At 35.8% G+C, this 21,330-nt stretch overlaps 1 protein-coding gene across 4 annotated transcripts; it reads left to right on the top strand.

Moving 5' to 3' along the window:
• The first annotated feature begins 4,452 nt into the window (after positions 1–4,452).
• On the top strand, positions 4,453–21,330 carry FIGLA (folliculogenesis specific bHLH transcription factor). 4 transcript variants are annotated; one of them, XR_012485356.1, is made up of 5 exons: positions 4,453–5,045; positions 8,612–8,770; positions 20,649–20,711; positions 20,796–20,815; positions 21,131–21,330. XR_012485356.1 is itself a non-coding variant. In XM_074285034.1 (4 exons), exons 1-3 carry the CDS (start codon positions 4,821–4,823, stop codon positions 20,667–20,669), a joined length of 405 nt encoding a protein of 134 aa, XP_074141135.1. In that variant the 5' UTR covers positions 4,453–4,820; the 3' UTR covers positions 20,670–20,711; positions 21,131–21,330. The 4 variants fall into 4 exon arrangements, 2 of the variants coding, with proteins under 2 accessions (XP_074141135.1, XP_074141136.1); XR_012485357.1 differs by having other exon boundaries at positions 4,454–5,045; positions 8,612–8,764; XM_074285034.1 differs by lacking the exon at positions 20,796–20,815.

The raw sequence follows: 21,330 nt of genomic DNA, 5'->3' as shown, positions 1-21,330 counted from the left end.
TGGATTAAAACTCCACAGGATGAGTATGCATGGATAGGCTGTAATTCACATCACAAAATCTCATTATATCATCTTTCAAACTCACTCCACTTTTGAATGTTTTTATTATTGTTAAGGGCACGACTATCTTTTCAGTCACTGAGATTCATAACCGTTCTTTCATATTCAAATCTTCACTCTGTGACCTACAGTAACCAATCAGCTGTCAAATATTTGTCAAGACTTCCTTAACATTTCTGTCAACCATTCTCTTTTTTCCACTCAGAGCCATCGACCTAATTCAAACTCATATCTCTCTGACTGAAGTCTTTCCCCACTTTCTCCATTCTCCACACAGTTCTGATTATGTTGCTCCCTTTCTCAATAAATTCTAATGACTCCCTACTTATTCTTTAATCAAATATTATTTCATCTTTTTAATTTCCATTTTATTAGTTTTATAATGTACATGATTATTACTTGTGTATGTACCTATTTATATTTATAAACATATTAAAGTATAAGTATAATACATTTTTAGTGACGAGGTAATCAAAAAGGTTTGGACAGCACTGATCTAAAAGATCGCCAGCATCAATGAAACTTTGGTATTTTCATTAACCATAATTTTCAATTATTTCCCATATCATAATTAAAGGTCCTTAACTCAGGACTCCACAAACTTGTATTTCCCTTAGATTTGCATACTCACTTTCCTATGAAGGTGTAGTTATCCCTTTCTCTAAGGAGTTGTTTACTAGAGTCACTAATGTGACTTTTTTTTTCCTATAAATTTGTTTGATCATTTATATGTGGTTTTTTGTATTATGTGTATTTTCAGTAGTATGAATTAGCAGGGTCTTTTTCTTAATGCTTTGGAGCTTAGGTAGCATTTATAAAATAAGAAAGGATTTACTTTTCTCCACATATTATATTCCATGTAATAATAATAACATTATTATAAGTATATCTTCTCTTGCATCTTTGAAAGGTTCTTTAAAGTAGGTTTGAAAAGTGAGATTCTAAAGATGGCAGCTAGGTGGTAAAATGGATAGAGTTCTGGGCTTGGATTAAGGAAAACTCAAATTCTTGAGTTCAAATTTTACTGTAAATAGACACTAGCTGTGTGATCCTGGACAAATCACTTAACCCTGTTTGCTTCAGTTCCTTATCTGTAAAATAAAATGGAGAAGGAAATAGCAAATCACTGTAGGATCTTTGCCAACAAAACCCCCAAATGGGATCACAAAGAGTCTGGCTATTGAATAACAACAAAAGATGGAATTCATAAACAAAGCCATCTCTTTTCTCGGAATTCCTGATTAAATTTCTGATGATAGTTTGTTTTGCCTAAAAAGATGAAGCGAAAATTTAATATTTGGGGGGGGTGGGGGAGAACCTTTTTCCAAATAGTTAACTCTAGTTTATTAATGTTATGTTATATGATTTCAAGCTATAAAATGCTTCTGAAAATAACTCCAGTGATTGTGCAAGCTTTTGTTTTGATTTTCTAAAAATAAAGTTGGATTGCCAATTGTCTCAGTTCCATGTTTCCTTTACATACATTTACTACATGTATTTTAAGGTCTTTACCTCAAAGAGAAAATAATTTAATAAGGTACATTTAATAGAAAACCATTACTTTGCAGAAGCTGAAAACATGCTCTCCAGAACTCCAGCATCAGAACATGATGATAACCCTTTCTCTGGGATGTGTTCTAGTTTCTCATTGTTCCTCATAAAATGTAAAGCTTTAAATACAGTATATTAGATGTCATCTGACCAAGATGATGTCTACCTGGTCTATCACTATTTTTATTCGGGACATTACACAATACTTTTTTTTTTTTTTTTTTAATTTCCTAGCCTAAAAATCACATTAGCTTTTTTGGTTCTTGTGCTACCCTGTTAACTAATGCTTGTGTGAAAATGTGAAACTAATCTAGATGTCATCTGACCAAGATGATATCTATTAGATCTATCACTATTCCTATTCTGATCACTACACAATACTTTTTTTATGTTCTAGCTTAAAAATCACATTAGCTTTTTTGGTTCTCATGCCAGCCTATTAATTTATATAGTCTTGTGATCCTCTGATAATTCAATTCTTTTTCATATGAACTTCTCTGAGTCTATTTCTTTCTAGTATTGTATTTTTCATTGTCTATGATTTTTTGTAAGTTTCTTCTCTCTTTAAGCAAAGTTTCTATGTAACTAAGCCATCTGACCTTTACCTCTCTCTTCCTCTCTCCTCCCTACCGACACTTTTTCAACTTAACAGCCTAAACTGATGTGGTACAGTAGCCCTCAGGAATGATGTGGTAATAATCCTCAGGCTATCTGGCCTTGGGAATTATGTCTTACACCCTGGGATCTTGATTTAGGAATGATGTATTTCTTCCCTTACACTATTTTGCTTTGTATAGTCAAGAAGCTGAATTCAAAAGACTAAAGGTTGTCAGATTATTGCCTGCTGGTGGGTCATAATGGGATGCTTAGAGCTAATGAGCATCAATAATGAGGTGCCTAAAGTAATGCAGGTGCAGTGCAAAATTGGATGCCTTCCCCATGACCTAGTGATGTGAAACACTCCCCCCAGAAAGTTCCCTCAAATGAGTTTACCCCAATGAATTATGGGTAGGATGTCTGTGCACAAAGTAAAAACCTGACAACTCCACCTCTAGGATATATATTTTTCTCACTTTTCCCTATAAATTTACCTGCTTGCTCCTTGCTCTTTGCTATCTTCCTCTTTTGGAATTAAGTCCACTTTGATTGGCACTACAATTATAATAAAACTTTGTCCCTTGACTTGGAGGTGGATCTGAGCCTGTGAATTCTTTGAGACACTGTAACATTTGTTTGGAACTTCAATATTTTTGAGGTGTCTCTTCATCTCATTAATAATGTGAAAATGCACATATCAATCAGCATGCATTTATTAAGCATCTAATATGTTCCTGACTCTTCAAAAGTCTTGTTCTCAAGAAGTTTATATCCCAATGAGAAAAAACAAACATGCGCAAAATATATATGTATATATTATTCTTGTTATCTCCCCCTTCAAAAAATTGTGCAAAATACATAAATGTAGATGAAAGGTCATTTTTTGAAGGGGGAGATAAGAATAATGGCTAGTAATTATATAGAACTTTAAAGTTTGCAAAGCAATTTACAAATATTATCTCATTTTAATCTCACAATATCCTCCCTGAAAGGTCAGTATTACTATTATTCCCATTTTACAAATAAGGAAAGTGAGGCAGATAGCAGTTAAGAGTATTAATCATTTGGGGAGGTCAAGAAAGGTTTCATATAGAAGGAAGAGCTTGAGCTGAGACATGAAGGAAATTAGGCATTCCAAGAGATCAGAAGTTTATGTTTTTGATCTATTTATTAATTTTATGCTGCTCGATTAAACATTTTAAAAGCTCGTTTATATAATTATATTCCTCCTAGCACCTCCCACTCACAGAACTGAAATCAAAGTTGCTATTTACTTGGCATATTAGATTGTTCTCTCATCCTCTGTGGGATTGTGGTCCCTGGTAGAAAAAGAGGCTCACATCCTTTTTCTTAATTTGTATTTGTTTTCGTTTTGGAGAGAGAGAGAGTGTGTGAGAGATAATTTTTCCTATACACATCAGAACCTCAAAATAAAAAAAAATATGAAACTGTGAAAAATATATATAGACTAATTTCTGTGTTACTTCCAAAACTGCCATACTGTTTTGTGCTTCCTTTTGAACTTCCTTCTGTTCTTTTCTATGTGCTATTTTAAAAACACAGCCTTTTCTACAGAGATCAGGAGCCACACTGAAGAGCTCAGAAACATTCATAGACTCACATATAGACCTTAAAGCTGGAAGAGAAATTGAGGCTTGAAGAGAGGGAAAAAATTCCCTAGTGTCAGTTAGGACAATTAGTAAACCTGGAAATCAAAGTGGATCATCTCTTCAAAAGTCCAGTGTTTTTTCTACTACTTTATTAGGTTCACCTCTTCCCTTGTATGTTGTGGCGTCACCTCCTTGAGGGCATGGTTCTCTTTGAGAATTAATTGAAGGCCGGTTCTGGGCATTTCGCTGTGCTCTACCAAAAAATTCAGCAACAGAAATATGATTTAAACGCAGGTCTTCTAGATATCAAAGACAGCATTCTTCCCAATGCACTAACCTGACTCTATGATGTTCTGTGACTATAAAGAGTTTACAGGCCGTGCTCGGGATGGTAGAAAGTTGACTGAACGTGGAATAGAGGATCTTAAGATTCGTTATGTATATTTTGGATTTGGTGCCGTAGACATGTTTGATGCACGCTTTTCTATGTTTATAACATCTGAGAAAGCAACCTTCTCCTCTGGGTGCCTCAGTTTGCTTATCAATAAAAATAAGGGCGGGTACCAAGGTTCCTTCCTATTAAACCCAAAGGGAAAAACACTAGCCTTAGAATTCATTCCTTATGCTCCTGGCCTTTACTGGGAGTGCACAGATAGCTGACCAGCTGTGACATCTATATACAGTCAAAGGAGCTCAAAGTCGTCAAGATTTTCTGCTATCCAGTCTCCTGTGTCCCCCAAACCAGGGCGCCCCGGACTCCTGCGCACCCCTTCTTTCTATCCCGGGGGGGGGAGTGCTGAGGAGTATGTGTGTGTGCTGGGGGCGGGGGAGTGGTAAGGAGCTCCCTCCCCCACTGCACCTGAGGCATCCCGTGCGGCTGCCCAGGTGAGCACACACGTGCCTGCCTGAGCATTCTCAGGTGAGGACATTCCGCTCTCTCCCCCACTTCGGGTCAAATGAGCTTGCTGCCCGCAGGCCAGGGTCCGAAGTCTCTCTGGGGTCATGGACGGGCACCTGCATCTCTCCCCGCCTTGCCCTTTACCTTTCCTGGCCACCCCCCGGGCGGAGGTGCTGGAGGAGGTGCTGAGGGAGCAGTTTGGGACCCGGCCCCAATTAGCAGCCATCAGCCGGATGAAGAGGCAGCCGTCGGGCGCTTACACCTCCACCGAGGACCTGAAGGAGGTGCTGGAAAGGCGGCAGGTGGCCAACGCCAAGGAACGGGAGCGGGTGAGGGTCTCCCGCTGGGCGCCCCGAGTCGTCTCCTTCTCAGCCCTTGCCTCCCCCCCAAAACCAAGCCCTCAGTTTCTCTTCCTCTCCACCGCAGTGCCTTGGGATGTTGTAAAGTGATGAGTCAACGAGTGAAGGAAATAGAAAGGGGGCTGGCTTCCCCTTGTCCCACCGCCCCCTTTTCTACATTTATTATAAGTGGTACAGAGCAGTCTAAAGCTAAACTCATTTCAATGACCAAACTCAGAACATGAATTTCAGATACCCTCCCCCCCCCAAAAAAAAAAAAAAGAATCTTGGACTCTCTCCCACTTTGGCTCAGGAAGTCCTCGATTTTGTAGGAGCGCTCAAAGAGGCGCACACTTTAGCTGTCTAGCGGATCGGTGACAGCTCCCGTTTGGGGAACCTGAGAGGGCTCAGAAATAGTCCCGAAAGACTGATGTTTCTCAGAAGTGTCGACAGAGATATCCGCTAATCTCTCTACCCACCCGCTATCCCCAGTTCTGAAGAGCCACTGTTACCCTTGCCTGAGTATTTTGTTAGCTAGTTTAGGAAGAGTGGGAGGGAGACAGAGGTGGGTGTGCAAATGCTTCCCTGAATTTCCTTGGAAATAGTTGGCTGTGTGGGTTTTCTTTTTCTTTTTTTCTTTTTTTTTTTTTCTTGAGTTTCTCAGCCCACACTTAATGCTTACTCTGATTATGGAGCTGTTAGTGTTCTGGTAACCCGCGGGGTGAGCTTCTGCCCTAGCTCCCCTTTTCTCTGTAATTCACCCCCACGGCAAACACTCAATGATATTGAATAGAATGGAACATTGCATTTCCTTTTATGGAAATAAGTAATCCTATGGTATCAATATAGCAGCCTTCCAAATCTTATGGAGGCAAATGAGAATGGACATCTTTCTAACTTGTCTGTGTACAAGAAGGGCTCCCAAAGCAAGTCTTGGCGATGGATTATAGGATTATCCCAAGGTACAAATCCTTGGAGAACTTGCATGGTCTGATAGCCACGCTCAGTCACTTAGAAATTTTATTTCATACCCCAGGGCCACATCACTTTCCAGTATGTGTTTGAACAGTTTATCTGGAACTGGTCATAATAACTTTCAAACAGCACTTAGAGATAAGTTATCTGGGTTAGGCATTACAAGCTGTCAGCTTGGGTGGCTTCGGTTACAAATGGGCTTGACATTTAGATGCTTGCTCAATCTGCTTCCTTTTTTTTTTTTTTTTTTTCATTAATGTCTAGAGAAGCTATCCTATCCCACTTTGGAAAGGAGAAAGAGTCTGGTGAGGTCCAATAGGTTCTCAAGGCAAAATATTGAAAATATTCAAATTCCAAGTGCATTTTATTTTGTTTTTTTTTTCCCCCACAGACTTCATATAAGGCTTTATTTTGTTTTTTTCTGAAATATTCCAAAAGAAAGACCAAACTCAAATCTCAAAAGAGTTTGCTGTCACATACATATGAAAGGCAGATATGTGATTAGTCTAGAAAGAAAGGGAATGGCTTTGTAATCCAATTCTCTATCCCCAGTCCTGAATTTAACTTTGTCTTATGCTTACTAATGCACATGAGAGAGAGAATAGAAAGGGTTTGGGAATAGAGAAAATTCAGGACCCTGAACCTTGGATCCTATGGCAGTTGTTAGACAAATAGTTCCTTTGTGCATTATGATTTAATGTACTCTAGTCTTCAGAAAGTAAAAATGAGGTATATAGAAGCTTCCTTAAGTGAGAATGGTGTTACCCCTAGGAAATTCAATCTAAAGAAACATGAAGCTGTGGGCACTATTTATTTATTTATTTATTCATTTTTAAATTTTAAAATTAATTTTATAATAATTTTTGACAGTACATATGCATGGGGATATATATATATATATATATATATTTTTTTTTTTTACATTATCCCTTGTATTCACTTCTTTTCCAAATTTTCCCCTCCCTCCCTCTACTCCCTACCCTAGATGACAGGCAACCCCATACATGTTAAATGTGTTACAGTACATCCTAGATACAATATATGTGTGTAAAACCAAATTTCTTGTTGCACGTTAAGAATTGGATTCTGAAGGTAAATGTCACCTGGGTAGAAAGACAATAATGCAAACAGTTTACACTCAATTCCCAGTGTTCCTTCTCTGGGTGTAGCTGTTTCTGTCCATCATTGATCAACTAGAACTGAATTGGATCTTCTCTATGTTGAAGATATCCACTTCAGTCAGAATACATCCTCATACAGTATTGTTGTTGAAGTACATAATGATCTCCTGGTTCTGCTGATTTCACTCAGCATCAGTTCATGTAAGTCTCTCCAAACCTCTCTGTATTCATCCTTCTGGTCATTTCTTACAGAGCAATACTATTCCATAACCTTCATATACCATAATTTACTCAACATTCTCCAATTGATGGGCACCCATTCATTTTCCAGTTTCTAGCCACTATATAAAGGGCTGCCACAAACATTTTGGCGCATACAGGTCCCTTTCTCATTTTTAGTATTTCTTTGGGATATAAGCCCAATAGTAGCACTGCTGGATCAAAGGGTATGCACAGTTTGATAACTTTTTGGGTGTAGTTCCAAATTGCTCTCCAGAATGGTTGGATCTGTTCACAACTCCACCAACAATGCATCAGGGATACTGGATATTTAGCTAGAAATATACCTACCATTTATTATAAAGAGGTAAAAATCTCCTGCTAGAGATGAGGTTGCCTAGTCAAGACTATGAAAAATAAATAAGACTAGCCATTCCAGGAAAGAAAAAATCAAAAAGTTGCCTCACTCTCACCCACTAAAAATGGACTTTTGCTTAATCATGGTTGAATGAAGGACTACTGATTTTCTAAAATGTACATGCTTCTTAAGCCTCAGGCCTTTAACCTAAAAGAGCATAAAAGCTCCTTTTTTCTTGAAGAAATAACTTATTAGTCAGACTTCAAATTGAACAAAGAAATTCAGAGAACAGAAACTCTATAGCCACATACCCAGTGGGCCCATGCCTTATAGTTTCTGGTAGATGTGAAGTGACAAATGAAAATTTTATGCCAAAAGGGGTGACTGCCAACTTGGGCTATACTCTTGGTGGGAACAGGTTGATGATGTGGGAAAACATCAATGGCTTTGCTGAACAAAAGGTTTGAGTCACCCTTCCATACATGTATTGGACACATTTTTACATAAATGCCCATGAAACATGTGTTGCCTATATGAGTCTAGTTTGCAACTCTAGGATTATGGGAGAGATGTTTTATTATGCTTTTATTTCTATAATAATTCCAAAGAATTATTGTTAATTGTGTGCCCTGGCTGATTCTTAAAAGTAACCGTATTGGTGAGGAATGTCTTGAACCATGAGTAATCTTGTCTGAGGGATTTGCTATTCAAGCTTAGGGGTACCCCAGGTACTACATATAATATTTTTATCTGTTTGTGGTTTGCTCCATTTTGGTATGTAAGCTCCATGAGCTCATGAATCCTGTCTTATCTCAGCTTTGTGCTTCAGCCAGAATAAGGCTCTGTACATAGTAAATATTTAAATTCTGAATTTTGTTTCCTAGATAAAGAACCTAAATCGTGGATTTTCCAAGTTGAAGGCCATTGTGCCTCTCCTTCCCAAAGACAGGAAGCCCAACAAAGTTGATATTCTTAAAACAGCAACTGAATATATACGTCTTCTTCGTGAGATTTTAGAAGATACCAAAGATTTTGAGGTAAAGGTATGACACTCTCTAAATGACAAAGATTTCATTGTCATTTCCCCCCTCAATTAAATTCCATTTCCAAATTGTGTTTCTTTAAAAAAATTATTTGATATAATCTATTTGGGGATCACCTCCCTTCATCTCCTGCTTGCCTTCCTGTCATTCTCTCCATACAAGGTGATAATTGGGAACGTGGGCTCATACCAGGATAAAAATAAGCACAACCTAGGAAGGGTAGAATTTTAGGGGAAGTAGGAAATCTTTTTATCCCTTGCTTCTCCTTTAGAAAAAAACAGATGCAGAAACAGTAAGTGATTTTTGCCTGTGGCTGTGGAGCTACTTAATGGCAAGAATAGGATTAGGAGGGAAGCTAGGTGGTAGAGCAGATAGAGTGTTGGACTTGGAATCAGGAAAACTCTTCCTAAATTCAAATCTGGCCTCAGACATTATCAATTGTGTGATCCTGGGCAAATCACTTAACCATTTGCCTCAATTTCCTCATTTGTAGAATAAGATAAAATAGGAAATAGCAAACCAATCCAGGTATCTCTGCCAAGAAATCCCAAATGGACTTTTTTTTTTTTTAAACATTTTTTGGGTACCTTTCATAAATAAAGTCAGATTTAAATACCTGAAAATTTTTCTTTAAGCAAGTGGTAAAATAGGCAAAGTTTATGTTAAGGGTTTTCTTCCCAAATTGACTATCAGGAATGAGTTACATCTCTAGTTCCTGGCCTAGCTCATTCGTGGTTCAGACCAGGAAGGAATACCGATTTTGGAGTCAAAGTCTGAATTGGCTTTTTTTGTAACTTCTGCCTGTTGTTCTGATTCTGCCTTATGGGGCCAGACAGAAAAAGTTTAAATCCCCTTCCATATTGCAGCCCTGTTATCAGGTTCCACTAAAGTCTTCTCTCCTCTTGTTTTGCCATTCCTTATGCTCCATGAACACAAGTCCCTCCATGGCATGGTTGACTGCTCTGAATGCTCTTTAGTTTATTATTGTGCTTCTTAAACTAGGCTGCCCAGAAATGAAAACAATAATCCAGATGTCTGAGTAGGGTAGAGCCTGGCAGGAATAATGCCATAATACTCTAGGAAACTATGATACTCTTAATGCAGTGCAAGACCATGATAGCTTTTACAGTTGCCATATCACATTGCTGATTCATAATGAGGTTGCACTCCATTAAAACATCTAGATTATTATTCCCTAGGCAAATAGCAATTAATGAGGCTTTCACTACCCTGTATTGCAAAGTTCTATAAGGAGAAAACTTTGCATTTTATTCTATATGATTTTCATTTGATCAGGTTCAGATTTAATTCTAAAATGTCTAGATCTTTCTGGATCCTATTATCTTAGCTTTCCTGCCAGGCATTGACATTTAAATCTGAGAATAATATCTGTATCTCCATCATAGAGGTAATTAGGTGGAGCAGAGGGCGGAATGTTGATTCTCAGAGATACTGAGTTCAGTTGCCAGCTGTGTGACTGGGCAAGTCACTTCTGACTCAGTTTTTTCATCTGTAAAGTGGGGATAACAAATTGTGAGAATAAAATGAGATAATATTTGTAAAATGCTTTGCAAACTATGCTAGCTATTGTTATTTATCAGTCATTGATTTAAAATGAAATATGAGTTTGAGGAAGTATTGCTAACTCTACTCTTGAACTGGTGAAAATTCAGAATTAATGAAAGTTCCACTAGCGCAATATAATGATAGTTTAGCAAGGCCTTTCTCACCCTTATGTCATAGTCTAAAAGTCTTTTCCCTAATCTCTAATTCATAGCAGTAGAGAAGCCACAGAATACTAAGTAATCTAGGAAGAGTTCTTTCGGATCTCCCAAACCCATATGATCCAAATCACATGGGAGATACTGTAGTGTCTTTTAGGGTAGGGAGGAGGGAGACTTTTTTTTTTTTTTTTTTAAGTAATCTACTTGGTATAATTTCATTGTACTTTAGGTTCAAAGAGGAGAATGAATTTGGATGTTTTTGTTGATGTAAAGATGACCAAAAAGTAATGTATCAAATTTTGATTCCTTGGGTAGCTTTTTTTCCATGCAAACCTGATATTTCTCCTTATCTTGAACCATATTTGTTTCAGTGGATATTTATTGATGATTTACCTTAAATACTTTTGCAAGATAGTTGAGGTTTGGAAATGAGTATATCTGCTTACATGCTGTATTATCCCCTTTCCAACAATGGAATATTAATTTCTTGAGGGAAGGAACTGATTTTCATTGTCTGTAATCCCAATGTCTTGTTCCTAGAAGACATTTAGTAAGTTATTGGGTTGGTAGGGGTTGTCCTAGGCACTTATAATATAGCAGAAAATAGTGTAGAGAAGTGATAGATGATATAATTGGCTAAATTTAGTGGAACCAGCTTATGGCAGACCTTGAATGCCAGCTAGAAGGGTTAGCCCTTGATTGTGGAAGAAATAAGAAATACTGAAAATTCTGTAAGGACAGGGAGCATTTCAACAAAGATAAGTTGTGTTGTATTTTTTGAATTTGAATTTTATGGGAATTGAACAGAGGAAGAGGCTTTTTATGTCTGTCTGGGAAAGTTTCATAGAAGAGTACCATTTGGGTTATGTCTTGACAATAACAATAGCCTTATTGTCATTTATAAACTCCATCTCTGATCATACATTCTTTTCTGAAAACAAAAAAACTTCCAGTTCTGCCTCATTACTCACAAAATAGTCCGAACTTCTTTGCACCCCATTACTTGCTTTTTGTTCATCCTATTATTTTTTTGGGGGGACCAGATCCATAATTTTATCAGCATATGAAGTTTTTGATGAAATTTTTTCTTTACTAAGAGATCAGCCAATAAACATTTACTAAGCACCTATTACATGGCAGGCACTGTCCTAACTGCTGAGGATACAAATATGGGGAAAAAAAAGACATGCTTTGCTCTCAAAGAGCTAATCATCTAATGGGGGAAGACAACAAACAAAAGAAAGCTGAAAAGTGGAGTGGGATGGTGGTGAACTTGGAAGCATGATTGAAAAAGCCAGAAGCCCCAAAGCAGATTAGTATAGCCTATGTTCTGTTTGAGGCACTTTTCTCTTTTCATCCTGTATTTTCTTTCTTAATGATATTCTAGAGGATACTTAGAAATTTGGGAATTATAGAAATCATTTCTGATGGTATAAGAATATATCGCCTTTCTGAAGGAGAGGGTTCAAGGATCCAGCCTTCTATCAAGAAGAAAACTTTATGGGCTAATTGCCTTTTGCTGAGCAAAAGGTGTGGCTATATTCAGAACTCCCAGACTAAGAGCAGAAGTAGACTTTTCACTCTTCTGTTATAGGGAATTGCTTGGACAGTGCATCTAATGGGAAATGGGGCTGCCTGTCTAGCAACCCCAAGTGTGTGATCCTTTCAGGCTGAGAATCCCTCAGACTCTCTGACTGAAAGCAGAGCACACCGAAATGTCACTATATTGCCTTTCAGCCACCCCAAGTTGGCTTTACTTCTGAGAGGAGTCTAAAACATGGTAAAGTGATATGAGTTGGGAGGATTTTACAACTTAGTTGAAAATAGAATTATTTGAGGAAGATTATATGGATTTTTAAAATATGGATTATTGTGAATCCTTTTATATTCTTTGCATTTTCTGTGGTATATGGAATCAAGGTTGTGCTAATCCTAATGTGTGCATTATTAGGCCATGTGCTTATATGGAATCTGAATGATCCTTTTATACACATTTGCAAATTCTTAGGTATTTCCCAGATTATCTCTGAGTGCAAGTATAATAAGCCACAAAAGTGTACATGAGACTGAATCTAGTCAATGTAAATTCAAAATTTCATGCATGGACTACACAAAGAAAGGATACAGAAGAAGTTCTATAATTCAAAAAGGTAGAAGAGATCACTTTTGGTTTAAGAAACTTTTGTGAGAGATGGCATTGAAGGATTAATAGGATTTGGTCAAGTGAAGATAGAAATAAAAGCACTCAAGACAATGGAGAAATTATTTTAAAAAAGGGGATGATATGAGAAGAGACATTTAAAAAAAAGAAATCTAAGTTGAGGGAATTCTGAGTAGTCCATTTGGCTAGAATATGGAGTATTTAATCTGAGAGTAATATAAAATGTAAGTCTGGGAAGGTAGCATGTCACCAAATTATGAAAGGTCTTTAATGCCAATTTAAAGAGTTGCATTTTTTGGTCAAGTATTAGTAAGTTAATGGAAAGATTTTAATCAGCAAAAAGGATCAAATGGTCAAAATTCTATGTGTATCAGGAAGATTAAATTGGTTCCAGAGAAGAAGATAGATTAGCAGAGCAGAAAAGACTGGAGAAAGGGAGACAGGCTGATGCTGCAATAGTGTGGATTAGAGGTAATGAGAAATTAAATTAGCAGGGTGGCAGCCAGACTGGAAAAGACATGAATTAGAAAATTGAGGAGTCAGTGGACTTGATGCATTCCTATTTTCAAAAAGTAATCAATTGGAAATGATCATGGTATTAAAAATATGGACAATCTCTTGGGTTTAACTTTAGAGTTTTGGGTGAGTGCAAGGGCCAACCATACTATTCAGGATTGGTTGGCGAGACAAGCAAAATCAGAATAGGTTACTAAATTGGGAAAATAAGATGAGGATTGATGAGCCATAATGTTCATAATAAAGATAAAAAACAAGATTGATAGGATCATGAGATTTAGAAGTTAGAAGGGAACTCTGATATCTCTGGTCTTGGAAGTCATTTTTATTTTTCTCTTCTTTCTGCTTCATTCCAATTAGTTGCTAAGATGTGTAAGCATTCTTTTCTGTTTTCCATCCACATAACTACCACCCTGATTGATACCTTTATCATATTTACTTGGGCTATTAAAATGGCCTCCTAAGTGGTCTTCTTGCCTCTGACTTCTTCCCCCTCTAAATCATTTTCTATAAGGGTCAAAGTGATATTTTCAACATACAGAATTGATTGTCATTTCCCTGGTCAGTTCCCCATTCTTATTTCTCATATTAAATAATTCTTTAGCTTGTCATTTAAGAACTACTATAATCTAGCTCCAATTTATCTTTTATAGCCTTATTTCACTTAGTCACTTTGCCTACTAAGTTGCATCCAAATGAACAGCTTAGTTTCTTAGTCACAATATTCAATCTCTTGCCTTGGACATAACCTTGTCAATGATATTTCCCCCCTGTCTAAAATGAACTCCTTCCTCATGTCTACTTTAAATCCTTCTCTTCCTTCAAGGCTTATCTTTTGCCACCTCTTCCATGAAGTCTTCCTTTACCCTCATAATTATTAGCTCTGTCTCTCCCTGTTGCCTTCTGTGTATTTAAGCTTTGATTTTTTTTTTTTAACTTATCTGGGTACATGTATTATTCTCCTAATAGAATATAAGTTCTTTAAAGGCAGAGACTATTTGTCTTTGCATCCTTGGTGTCTTGTACATAATAGGCCTTAAATGAAACTTAACCAAAACCTAACCCTAAACCTCTAAGATCCCTTTGAAGATATGAAACTTCAAGATAGTATGTCTTTCTGCTTCCAGATTTCAAGAAAGAGAGCAATAGTATGTTAGTATGAAGTGTAATTAATTAAAAAACATTTTTTAAAGGATTCCAGATTGGAGAATATTTGAGGGCAAAAAGGAAGAGCCAAGAAAGAGGGAGAATTTGAGGATATTAGAAAAATAGAAAAGTCAAGTTTAACTTAATATTTAAAGACTTTATGATTAAAAATACTCAGGCTATCTCACATCACCCTCAAATTTAACTTTCTTTTACTTTTCTACTCTAATCAGAATCATAGTAACACTCATTCTAGAGTGACATCAGATGGATGCTGGCTAAATTTGACTCTGATATGGTATAACTAACTAGCTGCATGTGGGTAGGCTATTTTTCTAATATTCTTTTTTTCTAATTTTCTTTGATTCATGCTAAATCTTAAGTGGAAGGGCTGTCATGGTCTGTGGCAAATCTTTAAAAATAATGTTATCTATTCCACACAGTAGCATGTGTCTAGATCTTAATGCAGTAGCATAAGTCTAGAATAAAAAAAGTTACTAGTTTGCAGAGCAATCAGTGTAAATCTTTAATCTAAAGGCAACATATTGATATCTCTCAGTTAAAACTCAAAACAAAAGTATTAAATGCTTTATTATGTTTGACACTATATTAAGTGCTATAGAGACAAAGCAAAAAATAAGAAGTCTTTGCTCTTGAGGAGTTTACACTTTAATGGAGAAACAACATAAATAGATGTATGTAAAAAAATAAAAATAGATAAAATATGTAAAAAATAGATAAATGTAAAAAAAGTCTGAGAAAATGGAAGATAAACATGTGTGTATGTATATACTGTATATATAAATGTGTGAATCTGAATAATTTACATATTGTATTTTTGTGTATATATATATATATATGTATATATATATTATACAAACACACATGTATATATTAATAATGCTTCCCCTATCAAATGAAAACAATTTGCTGAAAAATGATCTTGTGGAATAAAAATCTCTCAAAATGTTAGGAGAAAAATAGATTGTTTAAGGATTTGTTAGAGAACTGTCTCTTCAAGTGAATGTACTGAAAGGCTTTATTTGAAGGTAGAGCAATGAGTGAGGTAATGATAATTTCACCATTGTCCACTAACCCATTTGCATGTGACCATTTTAAGATTTTTAAATGTCATAACTGACAACATTATAGCTCAAATAACTGCTTGGGGTGTTAGGGTTTGCTTAAATTCATACTTGACAGCTTTCTTTTTCTAAATTTTACCTCATATGATAAAAATGAGTCACTGTCTAAAAGGAGTAGCTAATTTTGAGAACAGAAAGATCTAAGAGCCATAGGAGTAGGTTTAAGAAGAGAGAGATAGTAAGAGCATAAGCTGAGTCCTGGAGAAGTCATAAGAAGGCAAGGACGGAAGACAGATGGTTTTCAGCTGAGCTCTTTGATTCTTCAGTCGCTATGCTGGGAACATGCTGATGGGAAATGTACTGCTTGGTCGTAGCAGCTGCCCAAAGCCAATAGGAATAGAATAGAATCCTGCTGATCTGTGAAAGTTTGTGCCTTATTGCTCTCTAGTGTCATCCATAGAGAGTCAGACAGACAGAGAGAGAGGGAAGGAGAGGAGGAAGTGAAAGAAGAAGAAAGAGGGAGGGAGAAAGAAAGGGAGGGAGAGAGAGAAGAAAGGAGGGAGGAAAGGAGGAAAGTAGGGAGAGAGGAAAGGAAGGAGGGAGGGAAGAAGGGAAGGAGGTAGGTGTGGTCCTGGGTGATTTGATTTTGAGAGAGAGGAAAATAATAGATTTATGTCTATTTTGCTCAGTTTGGAGCTTGTTGGACAAATATATGATGATATGTGCAAATCTGAAGAACATGGCTGTTCTTTGGTTCATGGTTCTCTGGTAACTGAAAGAGCAGAACACTTTTTCTTTGTGTCCTATTAAGGAGGCCTGAGGAGGAAAAGAGCTCATCACTGCTTTATTTACTAAAAAGATGGAGAGGAATGGCTTTGCTCAGCAGTAGAATGGCAAGGAACTGAAGAGTATTGTATTAACTAGCAGAGAAGTAGCTTCATGTGGATATAGATTATTCCTAGAGTAACAAGGGTATAAGACCTATCACTCAACATGAATTGCTTTAGGCTCATGGGTTCCCTTACTTTTTGTGACTTCTTGCTAGGTTTTTCTATGTGTGTGTTCATTCTTTCATGAACTCTGGGTATTGATGGTGCAATGTGACTCAGGTTTATAAATAGAAATATTTTGATCTTGCTTTTGTCTTTTTTGAATAAATGTAATTATTTCATTTTTTACTTTTTAAAAATAGCCTTTTATTTTTAAAAATACATGCAAAGATAGTTTTCAACATTCACCCTTACAAAATCTTGTGTTCCAAATTTTTCTCCTTCCCTTCCCACCTTCCCCTTTCTCTAAGCAAGTAATCCAAATATAGGTTAAAATGTATAATTTTCATATTTCCACATTTATCATGCTGCACAAGAAAAATCAGATCAAAAGGGAAAAAAATGAGAAAGGAAAAACCAAGCAAATAATAATAACAAAAGTGAAAATACTATGTTGTGATTCACATTCAGACCCCATAATCCTCTCTCTGGATGCAGATGGCTCGCTCCATTACAAACAAGTCTATTGTAATTAGCCTGAATCACCTCTATGATTATTATTTTCTCTTGTCATTTAGTATATAAATATTTTCTGTTTGTTAGAAGGTCTCATGGTAACTGATTTCTTGTAAATAGGAAATACACTGAAGAGCTACGATGAGAATTAGTAGGAGAATATTCTCTACTTTTTCATATACATACATACACATACACTTCAGGGTTATTGTGAGTGGTAGTTGCAAGTTGTATCAGTATTGTATACCTCTTCTCATTCCCTCTTGTCTCAGAATTCCAGACCTATCAGCACAAGTATAGACTGAACAAGCCAGCTTAAAGAATAAGAAAGGAGGGCTCTATTCTATGTGGAACCAAATATACATGTACATGTGTATATATCTACATAAGTATATTATTTTTCATATGTATAAATATATTAAAATAGTATGTATATATTTGTATATGTGTTTCTTCAAGTAGATTTTATATTTCTTGAGAGGTTATTTCTTTTTTCTTCTTTTTTATTAAAACTTTTTATTTACAAAACATATGCATGGGTAATTTTTCAACATTGATCCTTGCAAAGCCTTCTGTTCCAAATTATCCCCTTCTTCCCCCACCCCCTCCCCAGATGACAATCCAATACATGTTAAATATGTTAAAATATATGTTGAATCCTATATATATATATATATATATATATATATATATATATATATATATATATACATATATATATATATACATATATATATATATACATACATATTTGTACAGTTAAATTGTTGCACAAGAAAAATTGGATCAATTAAAAAAAAACAACAACTGGGAAACAAAAAAAAATGCAAGCTAACAACAACAGAAAGCATGAAAAAAGTGTTCCACACTCATTTCCCATAGTTCTCTCTCTGGGTGTAGCTGATTTTCTTCATCACTGAATGGAACTAATTTGAATCTAATCATTGTTGAAGAGAGCCACGTCCATCAGAATTGAGCATCATACATCTTGTTACTGTGTCTAATGATCTCCTGGTTCTGCTTATTTCACTCAGCATCAGTTCACGTAAGTCTTTCCAGGCCTCTCTGAAATCATCCTGCTGGTCATTTCTTACAGAACAATAATATTCCATAACATTCATATACCACAATTTATTCAGCCATTCTCAAATTGATGGATATCCGTTCATTTTCCAGTTTCTAGCCACTACAAAAAGGGCTGCCACAAACATTCTTGCACATACAGGTCCCTTTCCCTTCTTTAGTATTTCCTTGGGATATAAGCCCAGTAGTAACACTGCTGGATCAAAGGGTATGCACAGTTTGATAACTTTTTGGGTATAGTTCCAAATTGCTCTCCAGAATGGTTGGATTCTTTCATAACTCCACCAATAATGTATCAGTGTCTGTTTTCCTATATCCCCTCCAACATTTGTCATTATCTTTTCTTGTCATCTTAGCCAATCTGAGAAATGTGCAGTGGTATCTCAGAGTTGTCTTAATTTGCATTTCTCTGATCATAGTGACTTGGAGAATCTTTTCATATGACTACAAATACTTTCAATTTATTCATATGGAAATTGTCTGTTCATATAATTTGATCATTTCTCAGTTGGAAAATGGCTTGAATTCTTATAAATTAGAGTCAATTCTCTATGTAGTTTAGAAATGAGGCCTTGATCAGAACCTTTGAATATAAAAATGTTTTCCCAGTTTATTGCTTCCCTTCTAATCTTGTCTGTATTAGTTTTGTTTGTACAATTTTTTTTTAACTTAATATAATCAAAATTATCTATTTTGTGATCAATAATGACCTTTAGTTCTTCTTTGGTCACAAATTCTTTCCTCCTCCATAGATCTGAGAGGTAAACTATCCTATGTTCTTCTAATTTGTTTATAATATCATTCTTTATATCTAGATCATGAACCCATTTTGACCTTATCTTGGTGTATGGTATTAGGTGTGGGACAATGCCTCGTTTCTGCCATGCTACTTTCCAATTTTCCCAGCAGTTTTTGTAAAATAGTAAATTCTTATCCCAAAAGCTGGAGTCTTTGGGCTTGTCAAACACTAGATTGCTGTAGTTACTGACTATTTTGTCCTGTGAACCTAACCTATTCCACTGATCAACAAGTCTTTTTCTTAGCCAATATCAAATGTTTTGGTGATCACTGCTTTATAATATAGTTTTAGATCTGATACAGCTAGGCACCTTCATTTGTTTTTTTCTTTCATTAGTTCCCTTGAAATTCTTAACCTTTTGTTCTTTCAAATATATTTTGTTGTTATTTTTTCCAGGTCAGTAAAATAGTTTCTTGGGAGTTTGATTGGTATAGCACTACATAAGTAGATTAGTTTAGGGAGTATTGTCATCTTTATTATATTCGCTTGATCTATCCAAGAGCACTTAATATTTTTCCAATTGTTTAGATCTGACTTTGTGTGGAAAGTGTTTTGTAGTTTTGCTCATACAGTTCCTAACTTTCCCTTGGAAGATAGATTCCCAAATATTTTATACTATAGACAGTTATCTTAAATGGAATTTCTCTTTGTATCTCTTGCTGTTAGGTTTTGTTAGTGATGTATAAAAATACTGATGATTTATGTGGATTTATTTTATATCCTGAAACTATTTAGCAACTTGCTACAGTTATGTATTATTTCTAATAGATTTTTAGTAGGATCTCTGGGGTTCTCTACGTATACCATCATATCATTTGCAAAAAGTGATAATTTGGGTTCCTCATTTACGCTCCCAGTATTTGTGGATTCTGCCATCCAAAAACTAATTCAGAGGCTGGACTTTGTAATTAGTGTAAGGGTCGTGGGAGAATATTAGAAAGAAATGTGTGTCCTCTTCACCACAGCATTATTTCTTTTCTCACCTCCATCTCCTATGTTCAGTTGATACAAAAAAAAAAAATGCTCAGAATACACCCACCTAAGAAAATAAATTGCTTAGCTATTCTGTTTAATTCTATGATGATCAGAATATAAACTAAGGAATGAAGGTTTTTTTCTTAGATATTATTCCAGCCTATATCATTAGTGTCTTTTATCAAAAAGAGAACATTGAAATCCCTCCAGGCATCAGGTTTCCCATCTTTAAAAGGAAAATGCTGGATATTCATACATCTACAGGATGGTTCTTCAGGTGGTGGTTTGTGTTTAAAACACATGTGCCCCACTTTCTTCCTCCATATTTTGGAGTCCTTGAAATATGGTATTCTGTAAGAAATAATCTTGAGTTTTTATGAGTACTCCTGCAGATCAGGTATCATGAAGTGACAAAATAGCCAGTCTTTCTTGAAAAAATAGACTTATCCTCTTGTCATCTGGTACAATTTCAGACAAATGAGACATTCTATTCTTCCAAATCCCCTGGAACAAGGTTAGTTTTTATATGCCTATACATCTTGTTCTAACCAAGCAACAACAAAGAAAAATGGTTCTTTTGTTAATGGCTGTCTGACCTTGGATAGGTCATTTAAGTGCTCTGAGTTTGCCTTCCTTCATCTATGAAATGATTGCTAAGGTACCATCTAGCTCTAACATTTTAAATCGCAATATTCAGGAAATCCATGGCATTAAATAATAATTAAAAGCCAAGTCTCTCCTGATTCTAAGTCTAGCAATCTCCCCTGTTACACACACCTAAAAGGAAAATAAGGAGCACAAAAGAGAAACTATCTCCTTCACAATTTTGCTGGGTTTTTTTCTCTTTCAAATTATACATTGTTCCCCAAATCTTTCTTTCCTAGGGCCTTCAGGCAAATTGCTAACCGTTGCTGTAGTCTAAAGACATCTTTATGAAGATTAAACAAGTAAGTGACCATTTAACATTAGATTTCTAGGTAATCAACACTGTAGTTTCTGAATGGTAAATCTCATTCTCCTCTTTTTTTCAGCATCCACACTAACTTAAAAGGTATGAGAGTGTAGAATCAATGGTTTGGGAGTTGGTCTTCATGAAGCAGTTTCAGTACTGACTGATTGATTTCACTATTTCCTTGTCTCACTATTGATTTTAGAATACATGGTCTGTGGACCTTAGTTTCCTTATTCTCAAAATGGTGAAGTTGAAATAAATGAGCTTTCAGCTTCTGTTATGCTATTTTTAGCATAACAACTTTTGTTTCTAACATTTTGGTATCCTTAGTTGGGCACATTAGTGAGTAGTAGTGTGATACTGTTAACAAGCCTAGCCAAAACTTATTATTGGTTTTCTCACTCTCTCTTTCAGACTGCTCAGAAATTGAATGTATACAGTGCTGTCTTCAGCTGAGACATCAATAAAATCTTTTTGTTTATTTTTATACTCTGATCTATCATCTCAGTGTTATAGGTTGTAAAATATAATTCTTTGGCATTTTTCCAACTTCTCAGATTCTTGTCATTTATGGATTTCCACAAGTCTTCAATAAAGATCTATTCAAATATATA

This window comes from Sminthopsis crassicaudata, chromosome 2 (assembly GCF_048593235.1).
Source record: "Sminthopsis crassicaudata isolate SCR6 chromosome 2, ASM4859323v1, whole genome shotgun sequence".
Classification (NCBI taxonomy): Eukaryota; Metazoa; Chordata; class Mammalia; order Dasyuromorphia; family Dasyuridae; genus Sminthopsis; species Sminthopsis crassicaudata.
The sequence above is the reverse complement of the archived record's forward strand: the minus strand, read 5'-3'. Positions and strand labels throughout refer to the sequence as shown.

Coding starts and splice junctions, on each gene's coding strand:
- FIGLA (XM_074285034.1), top strand. CDS start 4,821: ATGGACGGGCACCTGCATCTCTCCCCGCCTTGCCCTTTACCTTTCCTG. Junction 5,046..8,611: donor ACGCCAAGGAACGGGAGCGG/GTGAGGGTCTCC, acceptor TTTGTTTCCTAG/ATAAAGAACCTAAATCGTGG. Junction 8,771..20,648: donor CCAAAGATTTTGAGGTAAAG/GTATGACACTCT, acceptor TTTCTTTCCTAG/GGCCTTCAGGCAAATTGCTA.